The sequence below is a fragment of the Scyliorhinus canicula genome, chromosome 7 (genome assembly GCF_902713615.1).
Source record: "Scyliorhinus canicula chromosome 7, sScyCan1.1, whole genome shotgun sequence".
NCBI lineage: Eukaryota > Metazoa > Chordata > Chondrichthyes > Carcharhiniformes > Scyliorhinidae > Scyliorhinus > Scyliorhinus canicula.
Genome location: NC_052152.1, coordinates 54,624,545 through 54,645,698, shown reverse-complemented (window position 1 = coordinate 54,645,698; position 21,154 = coordinate 54,624,545). Strand labels below are relative to the sequence as shown.

Below are 21,154 nucleotides of genomic sequence, written 5' to 3'. Positions count from 1 at the left end.
TCATTACCTCATGATCAAAGGCAGAGAGAAGTACAGAATTGTTCTAATATATATCCTGGTATTGTCTTGTACATTTGACAGGAGTGTGATACAAGTCTATGCGTCAAAGCACTCCTGACATATGATTGGTTCACCATTAGACTTGGATTAGTTCCAGGAGAGGTGGTCTGAAGGAACCACTTTGAATTTGAATTTCCTGTATGCAAAATGTAGCACTCAATTCCCACTTTTGAAATTTCCCCACGCACCAGGCATGATACTCTCCTCCTCTCCTGGCAGCTAGGTTTGGAAAGGTACATTAAGTGAGAATAGACAAAATGAAAAGGCAAATCATGCACACTAGGAGCTCAGTGTTCCTCAGGCACTTGAAAGTGTTATATAGACAGCCCAATTATTATTCTATTATGTACTGGCTTATGTGCACAAAATGCACTGAAATTTGAAGGAAACAGAAATGCCACCATCCATTAATTTATCCTCATTGAATGAGCAACTGGCATTATGGGGATTTCTGTGACAGGGTGAGTGCACCTCTCAATCACTGCAGTTGCACACTCCGACCTTGAACTCACTTAAGCTTCTAAACAATTGGTAATGCACACCCGCGGGCACATCCTGGAACCTTGCCTCAGCTAACATAACAATTACATGAAGATATCATCAGTTTTGTCTGGTGTAGATAGGGAATATCAACTATGCATAAAGTACATGACGACAAGAACAATGGAAGAGACAGATAATCCCAGCAAGAAGAAAGAAGAACCACAGGCAGCAATAGCTTTCTCACATTACAACACATTACAACACTTGGACAACAGAATAAGAATATTCAAGTATTGCCAAAAAAAGGGATATGCTGTCAAGTCATTTTGGCTTGTATTCATCAGGACAGACGCAAGAATGCCAAATTTCAAAGGGAACTATTTATACTGCATGGAAGAAGGGGTGCTGATTGGTTAGCAAATTGGTTCTAATACTATACTTCCCCAAAAAAATGAGCAAAACATGCTTTAGCATGTTTTGTCTCCAGCCAAATCGGTCAACAGACAGAGTGACATATCCTTACGTGAGTTCTTCAACATTTTTGAAATGCTGAGGGAATTGGAATTCATCTTATGCACCATTAGAAAATGATTTTTGTTTCCATAAAGCAGGGATCCTAAAGAAAATTACTTAATTTTCACACAAATCACATTCATATGTTTTGGTCCTGTCCAAAGCTGGAGGATTACTGGAAGGAGGTTTTTAAGGTAATCTCTAAAGTGGTGCACCTGAAACTGGACCCGGGCAATCGGGAGGCTATATTCGGGGTGTTGGACCAGCCGGGGTTGGAAATGGGTGCAGAGGTAGATGTTGTAGCCTTTGTCTCGTTGATTGCCCGAAGGTGGATTCTGTTGGAATTGAGATCAACCTCTCCACCCTGTGCCCTGGCGTGGCTAGGTGACCTGCTAGACTTCTTGACTCTTGAGAAGGTCAAATTTGAACTGAGGGGAAGATTGGATGAGTTCTACAATTCATGGGCGTTATTCATTATGCATTTTTGAGAATTGGATTACATCGAACATTAGGGGGGGCGGTTAGGAGAGTTAGGGCAGGAACTGTATGTGTCAATGGTGACTATGGGTGATTCTTGATTCCTTTTTATTATTTGTTTATGCTGACATGCGGGCTAATGTTTGGGGATTTGGTGGGAGGATGGGATTGTTGTTATTGATATGGGGATTGACATTGCATTCGTTACTGATTATTGTGTATTGTTGGTTGTAAATTTGGGAGAAAATGTGAAAAAGGAGAATAAATATATTTAATACAAAAACTTTACCTCATTTCATGTGTATTAATCCACAACAAATTACAATAGATGACAAAAAAATCTATGAAGCGTATTGTGTAAATTAAATCAAGTTATTAATTTGGGTATAAACATGCCGTGGAGATCTATGCAAGTTCTTGATTATTTAGTTGTAAAGAAAGTGCTAACAATAAAATAAGGTAATAAATATCTAAACATTCAACAAATAAAATACCTGGAATCCAATAATTTTCCAATGAAATGGGAGTGGCTGAGTAGAACTATTGCCAAACAGCACTCAAGAGTTACATAATGCACTTCCGGTTGCGGCTATGCAGAGCTAAGCCGCACGTTCGGCAGCTCCCGCTTTAAAAGGACTTGTGGGCACTTTTAAGGGCCCCAAATGGCGCTGATTCGACGATTCCCGGTGGATAAAGGGGTCTGGAGCAAAACCCCCCCGGGATTTATTGTTCGGACTTGAAGTGGGGCGAGGAGAAAAACGGCAGCAGCTCCCCTGGAAAAGCGGGGGAAAGTGGACAAAATGGCGGCCGGTGGAGCCCCTGAGGAGTGGAGGCAGTGGGCTGAGGAGCAGCAGGCGGTCCTACTGCGCTATTTCACGGAGCTGAAAGGGGAGTTGTTGGAATCCCTGAAGGTGACGACGAGTAAGCTGCTGGAGACCCAGACAACCCAGGGTGCAGCAATCCTTGAGTTGCAGCAGCAGGCCTCTGAGCGTGAGGAGGAGGTTTCGGCCCTCGTGGGGAAGGTGGAGATACACGAGGCACTTCATAAAAAGTGGCAAGATCGATTCGAGGAGATGGTGCTTCGGTCACGGAGGAAGAACCTGCGGATCCTGGGCCTCGAGGAGGGGCTGGAGGGGTCGGACCTGCCGGCCTATGTGGCCGTGATGTTGAACTCGCTGGTGGGGGCAGGATCCTTCCATCTGCCCCTGGAGTTGGAGGGGGCCCATGAGTACTGGCCAGGCGGCCTAAGGCCAATGAACCCCCGCGGGCGGTGCTGGTGCAGTTCCAGCGGTTCAGTGACCGGGAGTGTGTTCTCCGATGGGCCAAGAAGGTGAGGAGTAGTAAGTGGGAGAATTCGGTAGTGCGTATCTACCAGGACTGGAGTGCGGAGCTGGCCAAGCGGAGAGCTGGGTTTAACCGGACGAAGGCGGTGCTCCATGGAAAGCACATGAAGTTCGGCATGTTGCCGCCTGCGCGCCTGTGGGTCACCTACAAGGACCGGCATCACTACATTGAGTCCCCGGAAGAAGCGTGGGCCTTTGTGCAGGCTGAAAAGCTGGACTCGAACTAGAGATTGGGGGCTGTAGGAGTTTTTCTATTTTATTCATGTATCATTGTTTATGCTGTAGCGGGTTATTCTGTTTGTTTTGTTTTTTCCCTCGCTTTCGGACGATGTGGGTTATGGTTCTGTGTTCTAAGGGGGGTACTGGGGTTTGTGGTTGATCTGCGTCTTTGTTTGTACGGAGTTGGTGGTTGGGTTGGGACTGCGGTTTGGGAGCTGCATGGTGGGGTGGCGCAGTGTGAAAGCGCGGGCTTTTCTCTGGTTTCCCGCGCTGCGGGCCAAGGGGGTGGAGCTGGTGGCGAGGGGCGTGGTTATTAGACCGGGTTTCCCGCGCTGAAGCAGTGCCAAGGAGCTGATGCAGGGGAGGAGGGGGGACCTTATATCGGGAGGGGTCGGAGTTAGAGCGGGAGCTGCCGGGGTCAGCAGAGGTCAGCTGGCTCACGGGAGTACAGTGGAGGGAAAGTCGCGGCTAGGAGGGGTCCTAGCCTTGGGGGGGGGGGGGGGGGGGGGGGGGGTACAGGGTTGCTGCTGGATTGGCCAGGGAGGAGTTCGGGGGGCAGGCAGGAGGCCAGCGGTGGCCAAGGTACTGAGGGGGTTTATGGACCAGATGGGAGGAGTGGATCCCTGGAGGTTCGGGAGGCCGAGGGCTCGGGAGTACTCTTTTTTCTCCCATGTGCACAGGGTTTATTCCCGCGTTGATTTCTTTGTATTGAGCAGGGGATTGGTCCCGAGGGTGGAGGAGGCCGAATATTCGGCTATCGCGATTTCGGACCATGCTCCGCATTGGGTGGATCTGGAGATGGGGGAGGCGCGGGACCAGCGCCCGCTTTGGCGTCTGGACGTGGGGTTGTTGGCTGATGAGGAGGTGTGTAGGAGGGTTCGGGGATGTATCGAGAGGTACCTCGAGGTCAATGATACTGGGGAGGTCCAGGTGGGGATGGTGTGGGAGGCTCTGAAGGCAGTGATTAGGGGGGAGCTGATCTCCATCCGAGCTCATAGGGAGAGGGGGGAAAGGAGGGAGACGGATAGACTGGTGGAGGAGCTGTTGAGTGTGGATAGGAGGTACGCGGAGGCCCCGGAAGAGGGATTGCTGGGGAACGGCGTAGCTTGCAGGCCAAGTTTGATTTATTGACCACCAGAAAGGCAGAGAGACAGTGGAGGAAGGCGCAGGGAGCGGTCGATGAGTATGGAGAGAAGGCGAACAGGATGCTGGCGCACCAGCAGCGTAAGCGGGACACGGCTAGAGAGATTGGTGAAGTGAAGGATAGAGATGGAAATGTGGTGCGGCAGGGGGCAGAGGTCAATTAGGTCTTTAGGGACTTCTGTAGGGAACTGTACCGGTCGGAGCTGCCGGCGGTGGGAGGGAGAATGGAGAATTTTTTGGACAGGTCCGATTTCCAAGGGTGCAGGAGGAGCAGGTGGAGGGACTGGGGGCGCCGATCGAGTTGGAGGAGCTGGTCAGTGGGATTGGCCACATGCAGTCGGGGAAGGCGCCGGGACCGGATGGGTTCCCGGTTGAATTTTGGTCAGGACCTTTAACGAGGCTTTGGAGGGGGGTGTTCTGCCCACGACGATGTCTCGGGCACTAATCACCCTGATCCTGAAGCGTGATAAGGACCCCTTGCAGTGCGGTCCATACAGGCCGATTTCACTGCTGAATGTAGGTGCCAAGTTGCTGGCGAAGATCTTGGCCACTAGAATAGAGGACTGTGTGCCGAGGGTGATACATGAAGATCAGACGGGTTTTGTGAAGGGGAGGCAGCTGAACACTAACGTGCGAAGGCTGCTAAATGTGATAATGATGCCGGCAGCAGATGGAGAGGCGGAGATTGTGGTAGCATTGGATGCGGAGAAGGCCTTTGACAGGGTTGAGTGGGGGTACTTGTGGGAGGTGTTGGAGAGGTTCGGGTTTGGGGTGGGGTTTATTAAATGGGTGAGGTTGCTGTACGAGGCCCCAATGGCGAGTGTAGCGACAAATGGGAGGAGGTCCGAGTACTTCAGGCTCCACCGTGGGACGAGGCAGGGGTGCCCCCTGTCCCCCTTGCTTTTTGCGCTGGCAATAGAGCCTCTTGCCATGGCTCTCAGGGAGTCGAGGAGGTGGAGGGGTTTGGTGCGAGGTGGGGAGGAGCACCGAGTGTCGCTGTATGCGGACGACTTGCTGTTGTATGTAGCAGACCCGGTGGGGGGGAATGCCGGAGGTGATGGAGATTCTTGCTGAGTTCGGGAGTTTCTCGGGATATAAATTGAACCTGGGCAAGAGTGAGCTGTTTGTCGTACACCCGGGAGATCAGGAGGAAGGGATTGGTAGGCTCCTGCTAAAGAGGGCAGTGAGGAGTTTTAGGTACCTGGGGGTTCAGGTGGCTAGGAGCTGGGGGACTCTGCACAAGCTCAATTTTACTAGGTTGGTGGAGCAGATGGAGGAGGAATTTAAAAGGTGGGACATGCTGCCGTTGTCGTTGGCGGGTAGAGTACAGTCCGTTAAAATGACGGTGCTCCCAAGGTTTTTGTTTTTGTTTCAGTGCCTCCCCATTTTCGTTCCGAGGGCCTTTTTTAGGAGGGTGAACAGCAGCATTCTGGGATTTGTTTGGGCGCACGGGACTCCGAGGGTAAGGAGGGTCTTTTTGGAGCGGGGCAGGGATAGAGGAGGGCTGGCGCTGCCCAACCTCGCTGGGTACTATTGGGCGGCTAATGTCTCGATGGTACGCAAGTGGGTAATGGAGGGGGAGGGGGCAGCATGGAAAAGGATGGAGATGGCGTCCTGCGGAGGCACGAGCCTGAAGGCACTGGTAACGGCTCCATTGCCGCTCCCTCCAACGAGGTACACCACGAGCCCGGTGGTGGCGGCCACCCTCAAAATTTGGGGGCAGTGGAGGCGACACAGGGGGGAAGTGGGGGGCTCAGTGGAGGCCCCGCTGCGGGGGAACCACCGGTTTGTCCCAGGGAACATGGATGGCGGGTTCCTGGGGTGGCACAGGGCGGGCATTAGGAAGTTGGGAGACCTGTTTATTGACGGGAGGTTCACGAGCCTTGGTGAACTGGAGGAGAAGTTTGAGCTCCCCCGGGGAATATGTTCAGGTACCTTCAGGTCAAGGCGTTTGCTAGGCAGCAGGTGGAGGGGTTCCCTTTGCTGCCCCCGCGGGGGGTAAGGGATAGGGTGCTTTCGGGGGTGTGGGTCGGGGATGGGAAGGTGTCTGACATCTACCAGGTAATGCAGGAGGTGGGGGAGGCGTCGGTAGAGGAGCTGAAGGCTAAGTGGGAGGTGGAACTGGGGGAGCAGATTGAGGAGGGGACATGGGCGGACGCCTGGAGAGGGTGAACTCCTCCTCTTCATGTGCGAGGCTTAGTCTCATCCAGTTCAAGGTGCTGCACCGGGCCCACATGTCCGGATCTAGGATGAGTAGGTTCTTTGGGGGCGAAGACAAGTGCGTCAGGTGTTCGGGGAGTCCAGCGAACCATGCCCATATGTTCTGGGCATGCCCGGCACTGGAGGAGTTCTGGAAGGGGGTGGCGGGGACGCTGTCGAAAGTGGTGGGATCCAGGGTCAAGCCAGGCTGGGGACTCGCGATATTTGGAGTTGGGGTGGAGCCGGGAGTGCAGGAGGCGAAAGAGGCCGATGTTTTGGCCTTTGCGTCCCGAGTAGCCCGGCAGAGGATCTTGCTGCAGTGGAAAGGTGCGAGACCTCCGAGTGTGGAGACCTGGATTAATGACATGGCGGGATTCATTAAGTTGGAGAGGGTCAAGTTCGCCCTGACGGGGTCGGTACAAGGGTTCTTTAGGAGGTGGCAGCCTTTCCTCGACTTTCTGGCTCAACGATAAGGTACTAGGTCAGCAGCAGCAGCAACCCGGTGAGGGAGGGGGGGAAAGGGCGGGGGGGGTGGGGGGGGTTTAGGGGGGATAGCGTTTAAGTTAATTTGCTTTTTGTTAATTTATTCTGTTGTTTATTGGGGTTGGGGGGGGTGGGGGGGTTTGTTATATTTGTTGTTACGGGTGCCGGGGGATGTTTATTATTATTATTGTTATTGTTATTATTGTTTTGTTGATATATATTTTTCAAAAAATTCCAATAAAAATTATTTTTAAAAAAAGAGTTACATAATGCCAGCAGTTAATAAACAGCTAAAAATGTTATATATCAGCAAGCCAAATGAAGTTTGTCCAAGCAGGAGAATGGACTTTTCCCAATTTTAACTGTAAGAGTATCCGGTACACAACATTAAAAAATTTAAACCGCTCCCTGTTGGATCACAATTCTAAAATACACCAGTGCAACCATTTAGTGCAAATGTCTGAGTTTCCTCCTTCCACAATTTTAGAACAGGTTAAAACAAAATACCAGTGCAAAAAAGGACAAATTTGAGGATTTTTCTCTACATTTCCTTATGAAAAATACTTACAACAAGTTAGAGATTTGTACAGACCAAGATGCCAATTCATGGTTCAGTGAAAAATTAATGGTTAGTTTCTGCATTTTATCTTTTTTGCAGGAATGCCCCTGCCACTTTCAGGCTGGCACAGTTTTGGCTGAGTATCTTTAATGCTCATTCATCGTCTTTATCATCTTCCTACTTACATTGTATTCAGAAACAACTCCTTTGTATACTTCAAAGAACTCCTCGGCATTGACTCGTTCTACATTAAACTGTGGGTAGAAGAAAAAATGTAAACCACAAGAGTTGATTTTCGTTATTTAAATCAGTTTCATTTTCACAACAAATTAGCTCTTCCACCATACAGTTGTTTCCTACCTTATGGGGAGGAAAAGTAAGGTGATCCTGCTAGCAGATTCATTTAACATCAGATAATGTGCCAAGTTATGCACTTCACCATATAGAAAAGAAAACTACTCAACAATTTCCTTTTCTCCAGAGAAGGTGTGTACATTTATTCTCCACCCCTCTCCCACTTTCCCACCCAGTGCCCACAGGAGAACCAGATTTAAACAGTGAGAATTGAATTCTAGGTTGAGTCTCCTTATTGGCAGCACAATGGTCTGAGGATTCTGCCTGACGAGCAACAACATCTTATTTTTTAAATAGGCTTCTATCAAAATATTAGTCAAGTCTACAACCTGGCAAGATTCCTGTGGTTTGGATTGAGGGGTAAATACTTGTCAGGACATGGAGAACTCCTCCTGATCTTCTTCGGATAATGCCATGGGATCATTTATGTATGCCAAGAGGAAGCATTGAGCCACAGTCTCAATGTTTCATTCCAAAAGATGGCACTCCTGATAGCATGGCACTCCTGACAGCACGGCACTTGAATACCAGCCCAGATCTTGCGTTCAAGTCTCTGCGATGGACCGTGGTCCACAACTTTCTAACTTGAAGATGAGGATCAGCCACAGCTAACATGGGAACACGAGCCAGTTAGAGAGTGGGGTAACCTATGGCTTTCGGCTGAAGGTTACAGCACTCCTACAGTGCAGCACTCCACCAGACCTTTATTGAACTAAATAGATTAGAGCGAACCATAGATCACAATCTCACGTTATGCAAGGCCAGACTAAGTTAGATTTTACGAAGTGAGATTAATGGACTCTGGAACAGGTGGGAGGTTCACGCTGATTCTCTAAACTCATTCAAGCGAGAGCTGCACCTGTGCCTGGCTGGGGCACAGAAAACCTCATACAAAAAGTAGACACCAAAGGCTGGAGTAATCTCCTAGATTAGTGTTGATCACCTAAAGTGGCCAGAGAAAAGATTTTTTCAAATATCTAGCCTGGATTTTAAATACAGTTTTTCACCTCTCCCAGAATGTTTAATGGAATTTCAGTATGCTGGAGTGTTTATATTACAGTGGCAGTTATTCAGGACAGGTTGGATGCACCTTTTCCTGTCTTCTCTTGCCGAATGTGTATTTGTGTATATATTCGTATCAAGTTTCCCTGAATTATGGCCAGAATTTTATCCTCTCACACAGGTGGGTTTTTAGGCAGGTGGGGGGAGTAAGGTAAAAATTGAAGAGATAGGATTCCATCAAGATTCCTGACCGCTCCGACCACACAGTGATTTTTCCCTGGGGCAGGCAAGACTTTGGCTGGGAAGTCCACTCTTGCCCCAGTTGAGGCCTTTAAAGGGCTAATTAACAGTCCACATTAGAAACCATCCTTCTGAAATCAGGCATGCCCCAACCCCTCCGTGAAGTCTGGTGTTGTCTGGAGCTCCCTCTCCCCTGGCCTGTCCTAAAACTGCAGTGTTTCAAGATGGCAGATCGTCACCAGCTTCGCTAGGGCATCCAGGAATGGACAATGGATGCTGGCCTAGCCAGCAATGCCCACATCCCATAAATTAATTTTACAAACCTCGATCACCTCCTTTGCGCAGCCCCAGGCCTTCCCTACCCTCCATGCCCTGGAGACCTGTGAACTTACCTGGATCTCCAGTGCCTGAACCTAGTCTCAGGCATCCTCCTGCATTTCTTCTGTCCACTACAGCGTTGTTGCTGCAGGGACTGGAGAGGTGCCGGCCAATCAGGATGGCCAACAGCTCTCTAAGACAGGACTTCGCCATGAGTGAGAGGTGGGAGCCCTGCCTGCAGTCACTTAATGCTCAATCGAGTGTGAAATGTCCGTTAGGTCGGAGGCAATGTGTTCCCTGCTAACTCTTTGGATGGCGAGAAGAAAAACCTGGCCATCTGAGAAATTAAGTGTTATGCGCTCAAGTTTCTGGATGAAGTTTGAATCTGCAGTTGTCTACTTTAGGGGCAAGAGTACTACTACCAAGCCAAGGACACCATCAAAAGCAAATATATTTTTGCAAAAGCATTAAATAAACCATTAATATAATATTCAAAAAGCTAACAGCTCTTGATGCCCTCAAACATACGGCTTCCTTCAATTTACTAGCTAGTATCCATTTTTGTCCTCTGAACTCCCTACTCAACATCCATTTTTGTCCTACTAGCAGCACAGGAACAGGAATAGGCTATATTTAGCAGCCAGAACCCGTCCTATCATTCAATGAGACCATAGCTGAACTGTGACCAAACCTGTAATCTTTGAGAAGATCTTTCCCTCACAAATCGTTTGGTTAACAATTAATCTCAGATTTTAAGTTCACAATTGAACCAGTGTCAACTGCCATTTGTGGAAGGACTTCAAATTTCTAACACCATTTGAACACCATTCTAACACCATTTGAATGTCAAAATTATTGCCGTACCAGCCTCCCCGGACAGGCGCCGGAATGTGGCGGCTAGGGGCTTTTCACAGTAACTTCATTGAAGCCTACTCATGACAATAAGCGATTTTAAATTCATATAATTGCACTCCTGTGATGGTCTGGTTTTTAGGCAATGTTCCACAGTCTTCGGTCCTTTAACTGCCAGAAATCCTTTCTCTCCGTGAATCTACAAGACAGTTATGTTTTAAAACATCTTCTTTCAAGGTGGTCCTGAATAGAAAAAACCCAAAACCAAATCTATTGAAAACCAAGAGAGAGTTTTCACATCTCAACACGTAAAAGGAATGGTTGCTTTTTGGACAGAGAGAAGAAAGAGAAAAGAGAGAAAGTGTCACAATGCCATCTGCAAGGGTATCTCAACTTGAAACACCAGTTCATGGGGGTGTATAAATTTGTTTTCGGAATTGTATGAGGAGTCATGTGAAACACCAGTAAGAATAACCAGCCCAGTCATAGTGTAACAATTATTAAAGATTATTTATTAAATTAAAGAGACAACTACACACGAACAGGACAATTAAGAATATGAATCACTAAAAACGCAGTTTATGTAGAACATAACCCTTATTCCAAAATATATCAAACATTACGGGCAGCACGGTAGCATAGTGGTTAGCACTTGGCTTCATAGTGCCAGGATCCCAGTTTTGATTCCCGGCTTGGGTCACTGTCTGTGTGGAGTCTGCACATTCTCCCTGTGTCTGCGTGGGTTTCCTCCGGGTGCTCCGGTTTCCTCCCACAGTCCAAAGACGTGCAGGTTAGGTGGATTGGCCATGCTAAATTGCCCTTACTGTCCAAAAAGGTTAGGTGGGGTTATTGGGTTACGGGGATAGGGTGGAAGTGAGGGCCTAAATGGGTCGGTGCAGACTCGATTGGCCAAATGGCCTCCTTCTGCACTGTATGTTCTATGTTCTATCTCTGAACTTCAGACTTCACCATTCCCCAAACAGCATACAAAATAAATAAATCTAGAAGTCAAATCCAGCTTATATTCACCACTCAATACAGGGTTGCTAATTAAGTATGGGAAATGTCTTTTCTTAGTCCAGTGAAGATACCAGATCTGCTTTTAGGAAGGTTTATGCACAGCCATGGCTCAAAGACATAGATGTAAAACTGGCCTCTCAGGCGGTTAGATGTAAACCATTTCTCCCCATTGGATTCTTCATTCTCTGTATTTGGCTGTCTGCCTCTCCCAAAGTCCTTGACTCTAGAAATTAGCATATGTATGCCTCCACTGATCTCTCAGTCATCTAGCAGTTTCTACTTAATAGGGTGATTTACACACAATTCTGTCTAGTTGCCTACTAGTGGTTAGCACTGCTGCCTCACAGCTCCAGGGTCCCAGGTTATATTCCCGTTCAGGTCACTGTCTGTGTGGAGTTTGCACTCCCCCCCCCCCCAATGTCTGCGTGGGTTTCCTCTGGATGCTCCGGTTTCCTCCCACTGTCCAAAGAAGTGCAGGTTAGGTGGATTGGCCATGTTAAATTGCCCTTAAGTGTCCAAAAGTTTAGGTGGGGTTACTGGGTTGCAGGGGTGGGGTAGAAGTGTGGGCTGGAGTATGGTACTCTTTCCAAAGGCCGGTACGGACTCGATGAGCCGAATGGCCTCTTTCTGCACTATAAACTCTGTGATTCTATGATCTAGTTACTGGGAAAATCGCATCTCATCATGCCTTTTGAATGCTGGCTACTGCTGTCGCGAGGCAGATTTGTACCTGTGCTGGGCAGATTGCACCCTATCATGCCTTGTTAAACTTGTTTTACTGCTGTTACTAGGCAGATCTAAGACAGAGATTGGAGAGAGAAGAGAAGAGAGAGAATGAGAATGAAAGAGAGAAGGCAGCTGCTCTGAAGAGCAGGAAAGACTATTGGTGTTAGTACGCAGGATGTTGGTGAGAGCTAGTTCTCTGTTCACAAAGACAACAATACAGAAGGGACCTTTGGAGATTTAAGGAGCAAGAAATTACCAACATGCTCCTTCCTGGTGGAAGTTGGTTTACTCAGACAAAGAGGGATGTTTTCAAGGATCCTGGAAGATTCAACTTGACATGACAGGGAGACGTGAGTGTGCTGGAAAGGTGTGAGTATTTTGGAACTGGATTTTGTAATGCTATACATCTGCCAAAAGCGTGGTGCACAGAGAAAGGAGTTGTAAGACGTATCTCGATTATGTTAATTAGTTTTTAAAAAAATTTTTTTTTTTTTTTAGAGTAGCCAAATCTTTTTTTCCCCAATTAAGGGGCAATTTAGCATGGCCAATCGACTTACCCTGCATATCTTTTGGGTTGTGGTGGTGAAACCCACGCAAACATGGGGAGAATGTACAAACTCCACACGGACAGTGACCCAGGGTTGGGATAGAAACCGGGTCGTCGGCGAGTGAGGTAGTTGTGCTAACCACTGCACCACCATGCCTCCCATAATGTTACTTTGTTGACGCAAAAGTACCTTTTCTTTAATTCAATGTATTTGTTACCTGTTGAGTAATGTTTGAAATATGTTAATTTTAGTTTGTCACAGGAAAAGTCATTTGATTATTTCTGCTAGTACTGGGAAATTCTTCTATTTAAAGTTCTGGTTTCCAGAGGAACTAAAATAATATCTCCGATCAAATAATTTATTCTTTCATGGGATGTGTGCATCAGAGGCAGGGCCAGCATTTGTTGCTCATCTCTAATTGCCCATGAATTTACTAGGTCATTTCAGAGTCAACCACATTCCTGTGGGTGTGGAGTCGCATATAGGGCAGACCAGGGAGGACTTCAGATTTCTTTACCTGTGGGGCAATGGTGAACCAGGTAATTGTTAATTATTGAGATATCTTTCAATTCCAGATTTTATTAATTGAATTCAAATTTCACCAGCTACCAGGTGGAATTTGAACCCATGCTCCAAGAATATTACCTAGGCCTGTCGATGACTGTTCTTCTTGGGCAGTCCCTCAGTGTCGAGGGTGACTTGCTTCCACTCTGGGGAGGTGAGTTCTGCGGTGGCTGAACAGTGTGATCCTGGATCCGCAGACTCGGCCACAGGTTTGGCAGGTGGTGCTTGATGATGAGAATGGGTGGGATGCTCTGGATTCTGCGTTCTCCTCCTGCTGTTTATGCTTGGCCTCCGCGTGCTCCACCCTACGATGCTCGAGGTGAGTGGCACCTTCGTGGATGCTTTTTCTCCAGTTTGTGCGTTCTAAGGCAAACGATTCCCGCGTGTCGATGGGGATGTTGCATTTATTTAGGGTGGTTTCCAGAGTGTCCTTGTAGCGTTTCTTCTACCCTCCTGGTGATCACTTGCCAATGCGGAGCTCAGAGTAGAGCATTTGTTTTAGCAGTCTTGCGTCGGGCAGGCGGGCAATGTGGCCCGCCCATCGCAGCTGGTTGAGCGTGACCAGTGTCTCAATACTGGGGATATTGGCCTGGGAGAGGACGCTCATGTTGGTACGCCTATCCTGCCAGTGGATTTGCAGGACTTTGCAGAGGCAGCGGTGGTGACATCTCTCCAAGGATTTGAGGTGTCTGATGTACATTGTCCATGGGCGGAATTCAATGGGAAAACTTCAATGTGCATTTGCGGCTGTTTTTTTCATGGGAGTTTCCTGCCGGCTCTGCCAGCGAGTTGCCCACCGCTACTCAATAACACTTAGTCACTTTGTTGGCCCCTGGGGAGTTTTTCACCAGTTTAGCCCAAACAGAATTTTTTCAGCACTAGGGAGCTGAACTCGGGGATTGGGCCGCCAATTTGAAAGGATGCTCCAATATCTAATTGAGATTGTGGGTCCCCCACACCCCACCCACAGGAAATGTCATCCGCACATACATAGGCACTACTCAATATACCCCTCCCAAGTGAGGCTTCCTTCTTCAGGCAGCCCCCCCAAACCCCCATATGGCACCCCCCTTTCCAGGACCCCCACTTATCACACACCCCAACATCCCAGGACAGTACTGTCCTGCACTGTACACCCCCACCCCTCCATTTTCATTTTATGGGCATAGTCCCCCTAGGGTCCTGACACCCAGGCACCCTTACACTGCCACCCTGGCACCCAGGCAGTGCTCCTGCCAGCTTTGTAGTGCCACCTAAGCACCTTGGCAGTGTCAGGGTGGTAGTGCCAAGGTGCCAGCTAGGCTATGCCAAGATGCCTCTGTTCCAGGAAGAGGGCCAGGGGGCCACCCTGCACTATCCCTGATCATCATCCCCCTAGAGTGCTATTCTGCCTGGTCCACATTCTTGTGGACTGTGTTGTTCCTCGTGTCTTAATAAAGCTCGTAGTCCCAAATGTGGAGAAGATGCTTTATTGTGAATTCGTTCTCTCTTCAGAGCTTAACTTACGGCTACCTCAAATGCTACCTGCTTGTGTGTCTGTGTCCTGCTACGAGTTCTGCCTTCCGTGAAGTGTGTCCTCACTTCCTGTCCTGGTGTATTTATAGCTCTCCCGTGCTCCCTCTAGTGTTTTCTCAGTTGTATTGCATCTAGTCAGATCTACGATCACCACATGGACCAGTACGGTTTGGCGCTCGGCTGCAGCCTTCCTGGAAGGCCAGTACATCCCGGCTAGGCAGGCCTTAAGTAGGTTGAAGACCTGCTTTAGTGAGCGCCATTTGGTCCTGCCCCTTTTGGCGCCTCGCGGGACTTGGGTGTATCCCATGAGGCTTGGAGGCTGCCAGGAGGCCTCTCCCGGGATTCACTGACTTGTGTTGTGCTCTCGCTCAAGCACAACGTAGATACTGTATCACACCTTTTGGGCGGGATTCTCCGTCGGCTGACGCCGGAATCGGGAAACGCGATTGGACAGAGAATCAGTTTTGCCGGTGAAATTGTAGCGGGTGCCGGTTTCACGCCAAATCGCAATTCTCCAGTGCCTCGACAGCGGCATCAATACGTTCCAGAACACACGCACAGTAAATGCCGTTGGTATATCATTACCGGGCCTAACCAGGTGTTCTTCAGGGCCTCTGTGATTCTCCGCCTCCATTGGGGCGAATTCCCGACAGCGAGGTTCACTTGTGCTTTTAAAACCTGTGAAACAGGCGCCGTGGTTGTTGAGGAGGCGAGGGGGGTTACGGCAAGTGTCCAACATCGCCATAGTTTGCAGGCAATTGAGCCGCTGGCTGGGGGGGCATCTACCAGGGCCGGGGGGAGGAGCGGGGATAGCTGGCCAGAGGTAGGCTGTGGGGTTGGGGTGGATGGACGACACAGAGCACCATTGCTGCGGCCTGCAAGGCAGCCATGTGGCTGCGCACGCCGCTGACTGCCTACTGTGAACTTAGGGCCACAGGTCGTATGGGTGTCCCCCCAGCGCACCGTTCTAGGTGCCCTGTGGCCCCAGCCCGACCCATCAGCAGGATGGGTGCGCTCCAGCGCAACCTGTGCCATCTTGTTGGCTGGGATGAATGCATGTGGGAGTGTAATGTGCTTTGTCAATTTCCCAGAGTGTCAATCACGGACCTGGCAAGTCCCGCGCCATTTCTCTTTCGAATCGCTTGTGTTCCACGAGTCGCCGGTGCTAGCCCTTCCACGGTCGCTGAATCGGTCCAGGTGTGCCGCCAGTTTTGCTGTCATGGAAGTCCACGGCATCAACACTTAGTTTCTGATGCATTCAGGCGGGCGGGGACCACGGCTGCTCTGTTAACCACGAGCTTGTTGCTGGGTTTGAGATCTTGGTCTTCGAATACTCTATTCTTCAGGCGTCCAACGGTTGCACTGGCACATTGGAGTCTATGTTGATTTTGTCGTCCTCCACCTTTTTGAGGAGGCCCCTCTCGTAGGGGAAATTATCAACATTGTGCAAGGGCTTGCCGTGGATCTTGATGGTAGGAGGGCAGTTTTGTGTGGCAGGAGCGGGCTGGTAAAAACCTTTGTTTTCCGGATGTTTAGTCTGAGGCCCATTCTCGCATATGCTTTGGTGAATGCATCGACAATAGTTTGTAGCTCGGCTCTGAATGTACACACAATCGTCGTCTGCATACTGCAGCTCGAGGACAGAAGTTGGGGTGGCCTTGGTTCTGGCCTGGAGGCATCAGAGGTTGAACAGTTTCCCACTTGTCTAGTAGATTAGCTCCACTCCGGTGAGGAGCTTCAGGATGACAGGGTGGAGTGTTGCTGCAAGGAAAAGAGCATTGGTGCAATGACACAGCTCTGTTTTACCCCAATTTCCATACGTAGTGAATCTGTGGTGGTTCAGCTAGTGAGGATCATGACTTGCATGTCATCGTGGAGCAGGTGAAGAATGGTGCCGAATTTAAGAAGGATGCTCCACAGTCCCTCAAGGTATTTACAGAACGGTGCATTGGCATATCACCACATCTCCCTTCCTTTGGAATTTATATTCACATATAACTGTGTCTTACAAAAACATGATTTGTATTATCATTTTACACATGTTTTAAATATATATACTGATGCAACTGTGCTTCAAACAACAGGATATACCTGATGAACGTGTCCCTGGTGCACAGCTTAGTGGACGTATATGACAGCATCACCCCCTTGATCTTCTGGGCTCTTATAAGCTTCCCAATATCGCTTTTGTTTCTGGAAGACCTGTTTTCTTGCAGTTCTTTTTTGTCTTATCATCTTGTTTAGCCTCTTGGTGCGATGCGTCCTGAAGACCGGTTTCCTTGCTGGCTTTGTCTGCGGCACCAGCTTTTTAAGTTTTCTAACGCGATGCTTCTTGCTGCGTTGTCATGCACTTTTTGGCCTTTTGGCCACGTTGCCGACGTCTTCTTGTTCAGTACCGCAGGTGGGACCCACGGTATTCTCCACTCTGCTGCTCTTCCTCTTCTTTTTTAACAGAAGAATCGGGTGACTGCGCCTCTTTTTCTTTTTTGCTTTGGTAGCACTAGTCAGGCTGCTGGACTGCCTCATGGGAGTGGTTGCTTGTGGATTGTCTGCTGAGACGTCCAATGTCGGCATACTTACGTGGGTCGGGGTCAAGTCTGCACCTTCAGGAGCATAGCAAGACGTCTTACAGCACCAGGTTAAAGTCCAACAGGTTGTTTCAAACACTAGCTTTCGGAGCACTCCTCCTTCCTCAGGTGAATAGCATTCACCTGAGGAAGGAGCAGTGCTCCGAAAGCTAGTGTTTGAAACAAACCTGTTGGACTTTAACCTGGTGCTGTAAGACTTCTTACTGTGCTCACCCCAGTCCAACGCCGGCATCTCCACATCATGGCCTTCAGGAGCAGGCTGCAGAGCCTCGCACTCTGCTGTCTGAGCTGGATCCACATCCCCAATGTTGAGTGCTGCTTCTTTATTTTGTGGCTGAGCCCCAATTGGTGGCTCATCGTCACTCGATATGATAATGTATGGGTCACCTTTTGCTGAAAAGCCGATTAGTGGCTCATCCTCGTCTGGTAGGTTGATATATGTATCATCTGTCGCCGAACTTCATACAGAAATAGTCATCAGCTCCTCAGCATGTCTTTTGGGTGGCGTGCTTTTGAATATTGGGAGTTTACTACCGGAACTATTTTGTGGGCCTGAGATGATTCACCATATGCCTCTGGAGCCAGATTCCCCTGAATGAGGATAATGTTTCCAGTTGTCAGTCTGTTCGCAGCTGAGTTCCTCTCATCTGAAGTGCCTGCTTCTGCAATCTCACTTTCAGCCTCTGCAGATGCCATCTTAGAGCTTTCACACTTCTCGGTGTCCTGCGCTGACTGGACGGCCCCTGGGATCACCTTGTCACTCCCGCCAAACTACCGGAACAGCATTTCACGGTTGCACCCTTCTGGCTCATCACCTGAGTCTTCACGTTCCTCATTGTAATCATGATTATGGTAGTTATCGTCGTAATAACCATCATCGGAGTCATTGTCACCTGCAATGGCTTCTCCTGTAAAGTGCAAAATTATGTGATCATGCAAGAGGCGACCAATTTCAAAGTCATCAGTGAGTCGCGCTGCAGAACTTTTATTTAACACTCCATGTTCTGGAACTTCAGGAGAACTGAAGAAGTTGAAGAATGAGTCATTTGGTACAGTTTTTGTAACTGTTTTACAAGCACTCCGACCCTTTGGCTTCCGCTTTGTTTGAATAGTTTTCAGTGTGACATTTTTTCCTTTCTTCCAGTCGATCTGGCACCCCGTGCACCCCGTAATTTCTGGTTCCTCAAAGAATAAAAAGTCGAACTCGTCAGGCCACGACTCCATCTAGTATACTTTCATTACTATCTCATTTGTGAATTACTCATTTGGCGCAAACATAAACTCCAGAGTGAAGTTCATTGGCTGTTCAAGCTTCAAACATTTAACATTCACATCTTGTAGATACTTTAACGTAGGCTGATCACGCTCCTGTATCATGCCGCTGAGTACATACACATTCTTCCAGAAGTATGGAATTTCCTTTGGCTCTTCCATCTCTTCATCTGATTTGTCGTCCTCCACCTTAACTTTTCACTTGTATTTCATCGTAAAACTGCACCAATGTATCTTGCTCCTAGTCACAATGATGCTCCGTCACAGTGATGCCCGGAACGAACGTACAGCCGCTCAACTAGATTCAGGGCCTCACATGAATGCGCTCTTAAGATGGACTCGCGTTGCATGTCCACAATGGAAAATGGAACGATGTGCCTTCTGTTGTGCACCCATGCTTCGAGGTGACATACACCCAGAGTCGCAATTTCCTTCCCATTGCAGTCGTGTCACGTAATTGACGACCTTCGGTTTAATTCGCAGATTGTGCAAATCGGACAGACTGAGGAGATTAGCCCTCGCTCCTGTGTCGAGCTTGTATTTTATCAAGGTGTCATTCAGCATCACTGAAATTGTCCATCTGTCTTTGATAATACCAGCTTCGTCATCACTATTGTCACAACTGGTCAGTAAGACTTCTTCAGTGTTCATATTAAAACTCATCGTGTCCTTGGTTGAAATCAGATCAATGAAAATATATCTTCAAGGGGCATCTCATTAATTGCATTGACCGACCCAGTTTGGTCCAATGTTGGACATGAAAAACATTGCTTCACAGAATGATTTCTGTGGCCACACTTGGAAAATACTTTCCCAGATGCTGGACATTGCCGTGGCCCATGACGATTGCCACCTCGCTGACATAAGATGGCGGACTCGGTCGGCCGCTTAAAATGGCCGCCCGCACTGAGACCACGCTTCTTATTCAACTGTACTGATGGCGCAGGCGTCTTCTTCCAGATTGGCGCCAAAATCTTTTAGGTTGAGCGTACTAATCTGCTGTGCAGCTAGCTGACTTGCATGACAAATCTTGATCGGGTTTTCTAATTGAATCTATTCTTTTTGGGTACGCATATGAAATATATAGCATTCACATGTTTAATTTTCCTCTGAGAGCAATACCGATCAAAGTATTTTATTACTGCATCATAGCTCTTGCTTTCCTCTTCGCTGTTGAATGTAAAGGCATTGTATATTTCTACTGCTTGAGGACTTGCTACCTTGAGCAGCAATGCAATACGCCTCTTGTCAGGCTGTGCCTGCAGGCCAAAGGTTACAATATAGAATCCAAATTGCTGTTTAAAAATGCGCCAATGTTTATCTATGTTACCCAAAATTTGAAGCTGGTGGGGTGCCTTTAAACATTCCATCCCTAACTTCACAGTCGTTTTTCGCCTTGAGTTGCAGATGGACTTAGGTGACTTGGTGCGGAAGAATCTTCTCTTTTTGTTCTTCAGCCTACTTCGCCCCTTCTTCTCCGTTATTATATTTAAGTGTTCTGCATTTCTGGTACCATGTTGTAATCTGTGATATAGCCGCTGTAATGATCTACACAGAACATCTAGTTGTTCAACTAGAAAGATGATTTATGAAAGATAACTAATAGATTACTATACAGACAAAGGCTACAAAATTAATTCAGTGGAACAATTCTAAGTGTGACTATCTTCTCATACGTCTTACTACCAACTGGCAGGTATCTCAAGTCATGCGATCGATGTCTGACACCTCCAGCTGGTTGGAGGTCACACTGCTATCTATATACAGAACTGTGCACAGGCATATCACCAAAGTGGGACGGGCCCCTGGGTACTCGGACCATAGATTGTTTTGCTTGTGCTAAAGCAGCCACTCACATTGTGGTTGTCGGGGGTTGCTGAAATTCTGCTTTCTTTCCACCCACTTTCTGTTCTTTATGTCGCGGGATCTTTGTTGTCCCTCAGCCTACAGTTGCCTGTAGGCTTTTTTCCTCTCACTTGCGTTTTGGTGGAGCTGCCAGTTCAGGAAGGCCTTGCGCTCGAGGTCAAGGAGATCCTGGATCTCCTGATAATTCTCGTTGAACCAGTCTTGGGGTTTCCTGGTCGAAATCCCCAGCGTCTCCTTGCAGGTGCTGACTTTGGTGGCTTTTCAGGCGGACCTGGCGCTATGGCTGTTCTGCGACTGGCTCGTTGGTTTTCGCCAAGTTAGTTGTGAGGTGCCAGCTGAGTAGCTCTTTCTTCTTGGGGTCTTTGAGTCCAGTGACATTGAATCTCCTGTGGCAGAGTTTCTTTTGCCTGTGTCGGTTTGGGGCCAGTGTGACGGATCGTAGAGCAGATTAGTCTGTGGCCAGTCCAGCAGTCATCGGTTCTGGTCGTGGCATGGACGTATTTGCGGTGCCTCGCCTGGACGATGGTATAATCTATTAGGTACCAGTGCTTGGAATGGGTGTTGTTACCATGAAGTCTTCTGCTTGTCCCTCTGGTGGAACAGGGTGATTGTGATGACCAAGTTATAGAACAAAGAACAAAGAAAAGTACAGCACAGGAACAGGCCCTTCTGCCCTCCAAGCCCGTGCCGACCATGCTGCCCGACTAAACTACAATCTTCTACACTTCCTGGGTCCGTATCCCTCTATTCCCATCCTATTCAAGTATTTGTCACCATCGTCCCTGCTTCCACCACCTCCTCCGGCAGCGA

The 21,154-nt window shown here is 48.4% G+C and overlaps 1 protein-coding gene across 9 annotated transcripts in view; it reads right to left on the bottom strand.

Moving 5' to 3' along the window:
• nme7 (NME/NM23 family member 7) overlaps window positions 1–21,154 on the bottom strand; it is a 305,234-nt gene that overhangs the window by 119,505 nt on the left and 164,575 nt on the right. For 8 of the 9 annotated variants that reach the window (XM_038802056.1, XM_038802057.1, XM_038802053.1 and 5 more), the window contains one exon: window positions 7,665–7,733. The exons of the other annotated variant lie outside the window; for it this stretch is intronic. In XM_038802056.1, coding sequence (XP_038657984.1) covers window positions 7,665–7,733 — 69 coding nt within the window. The remainder of the gene's footprint in view (window positions 1–7,664; window positions 7,734–21,154) is intronic. 9 annotated transcript variants of the gene reach the window in all.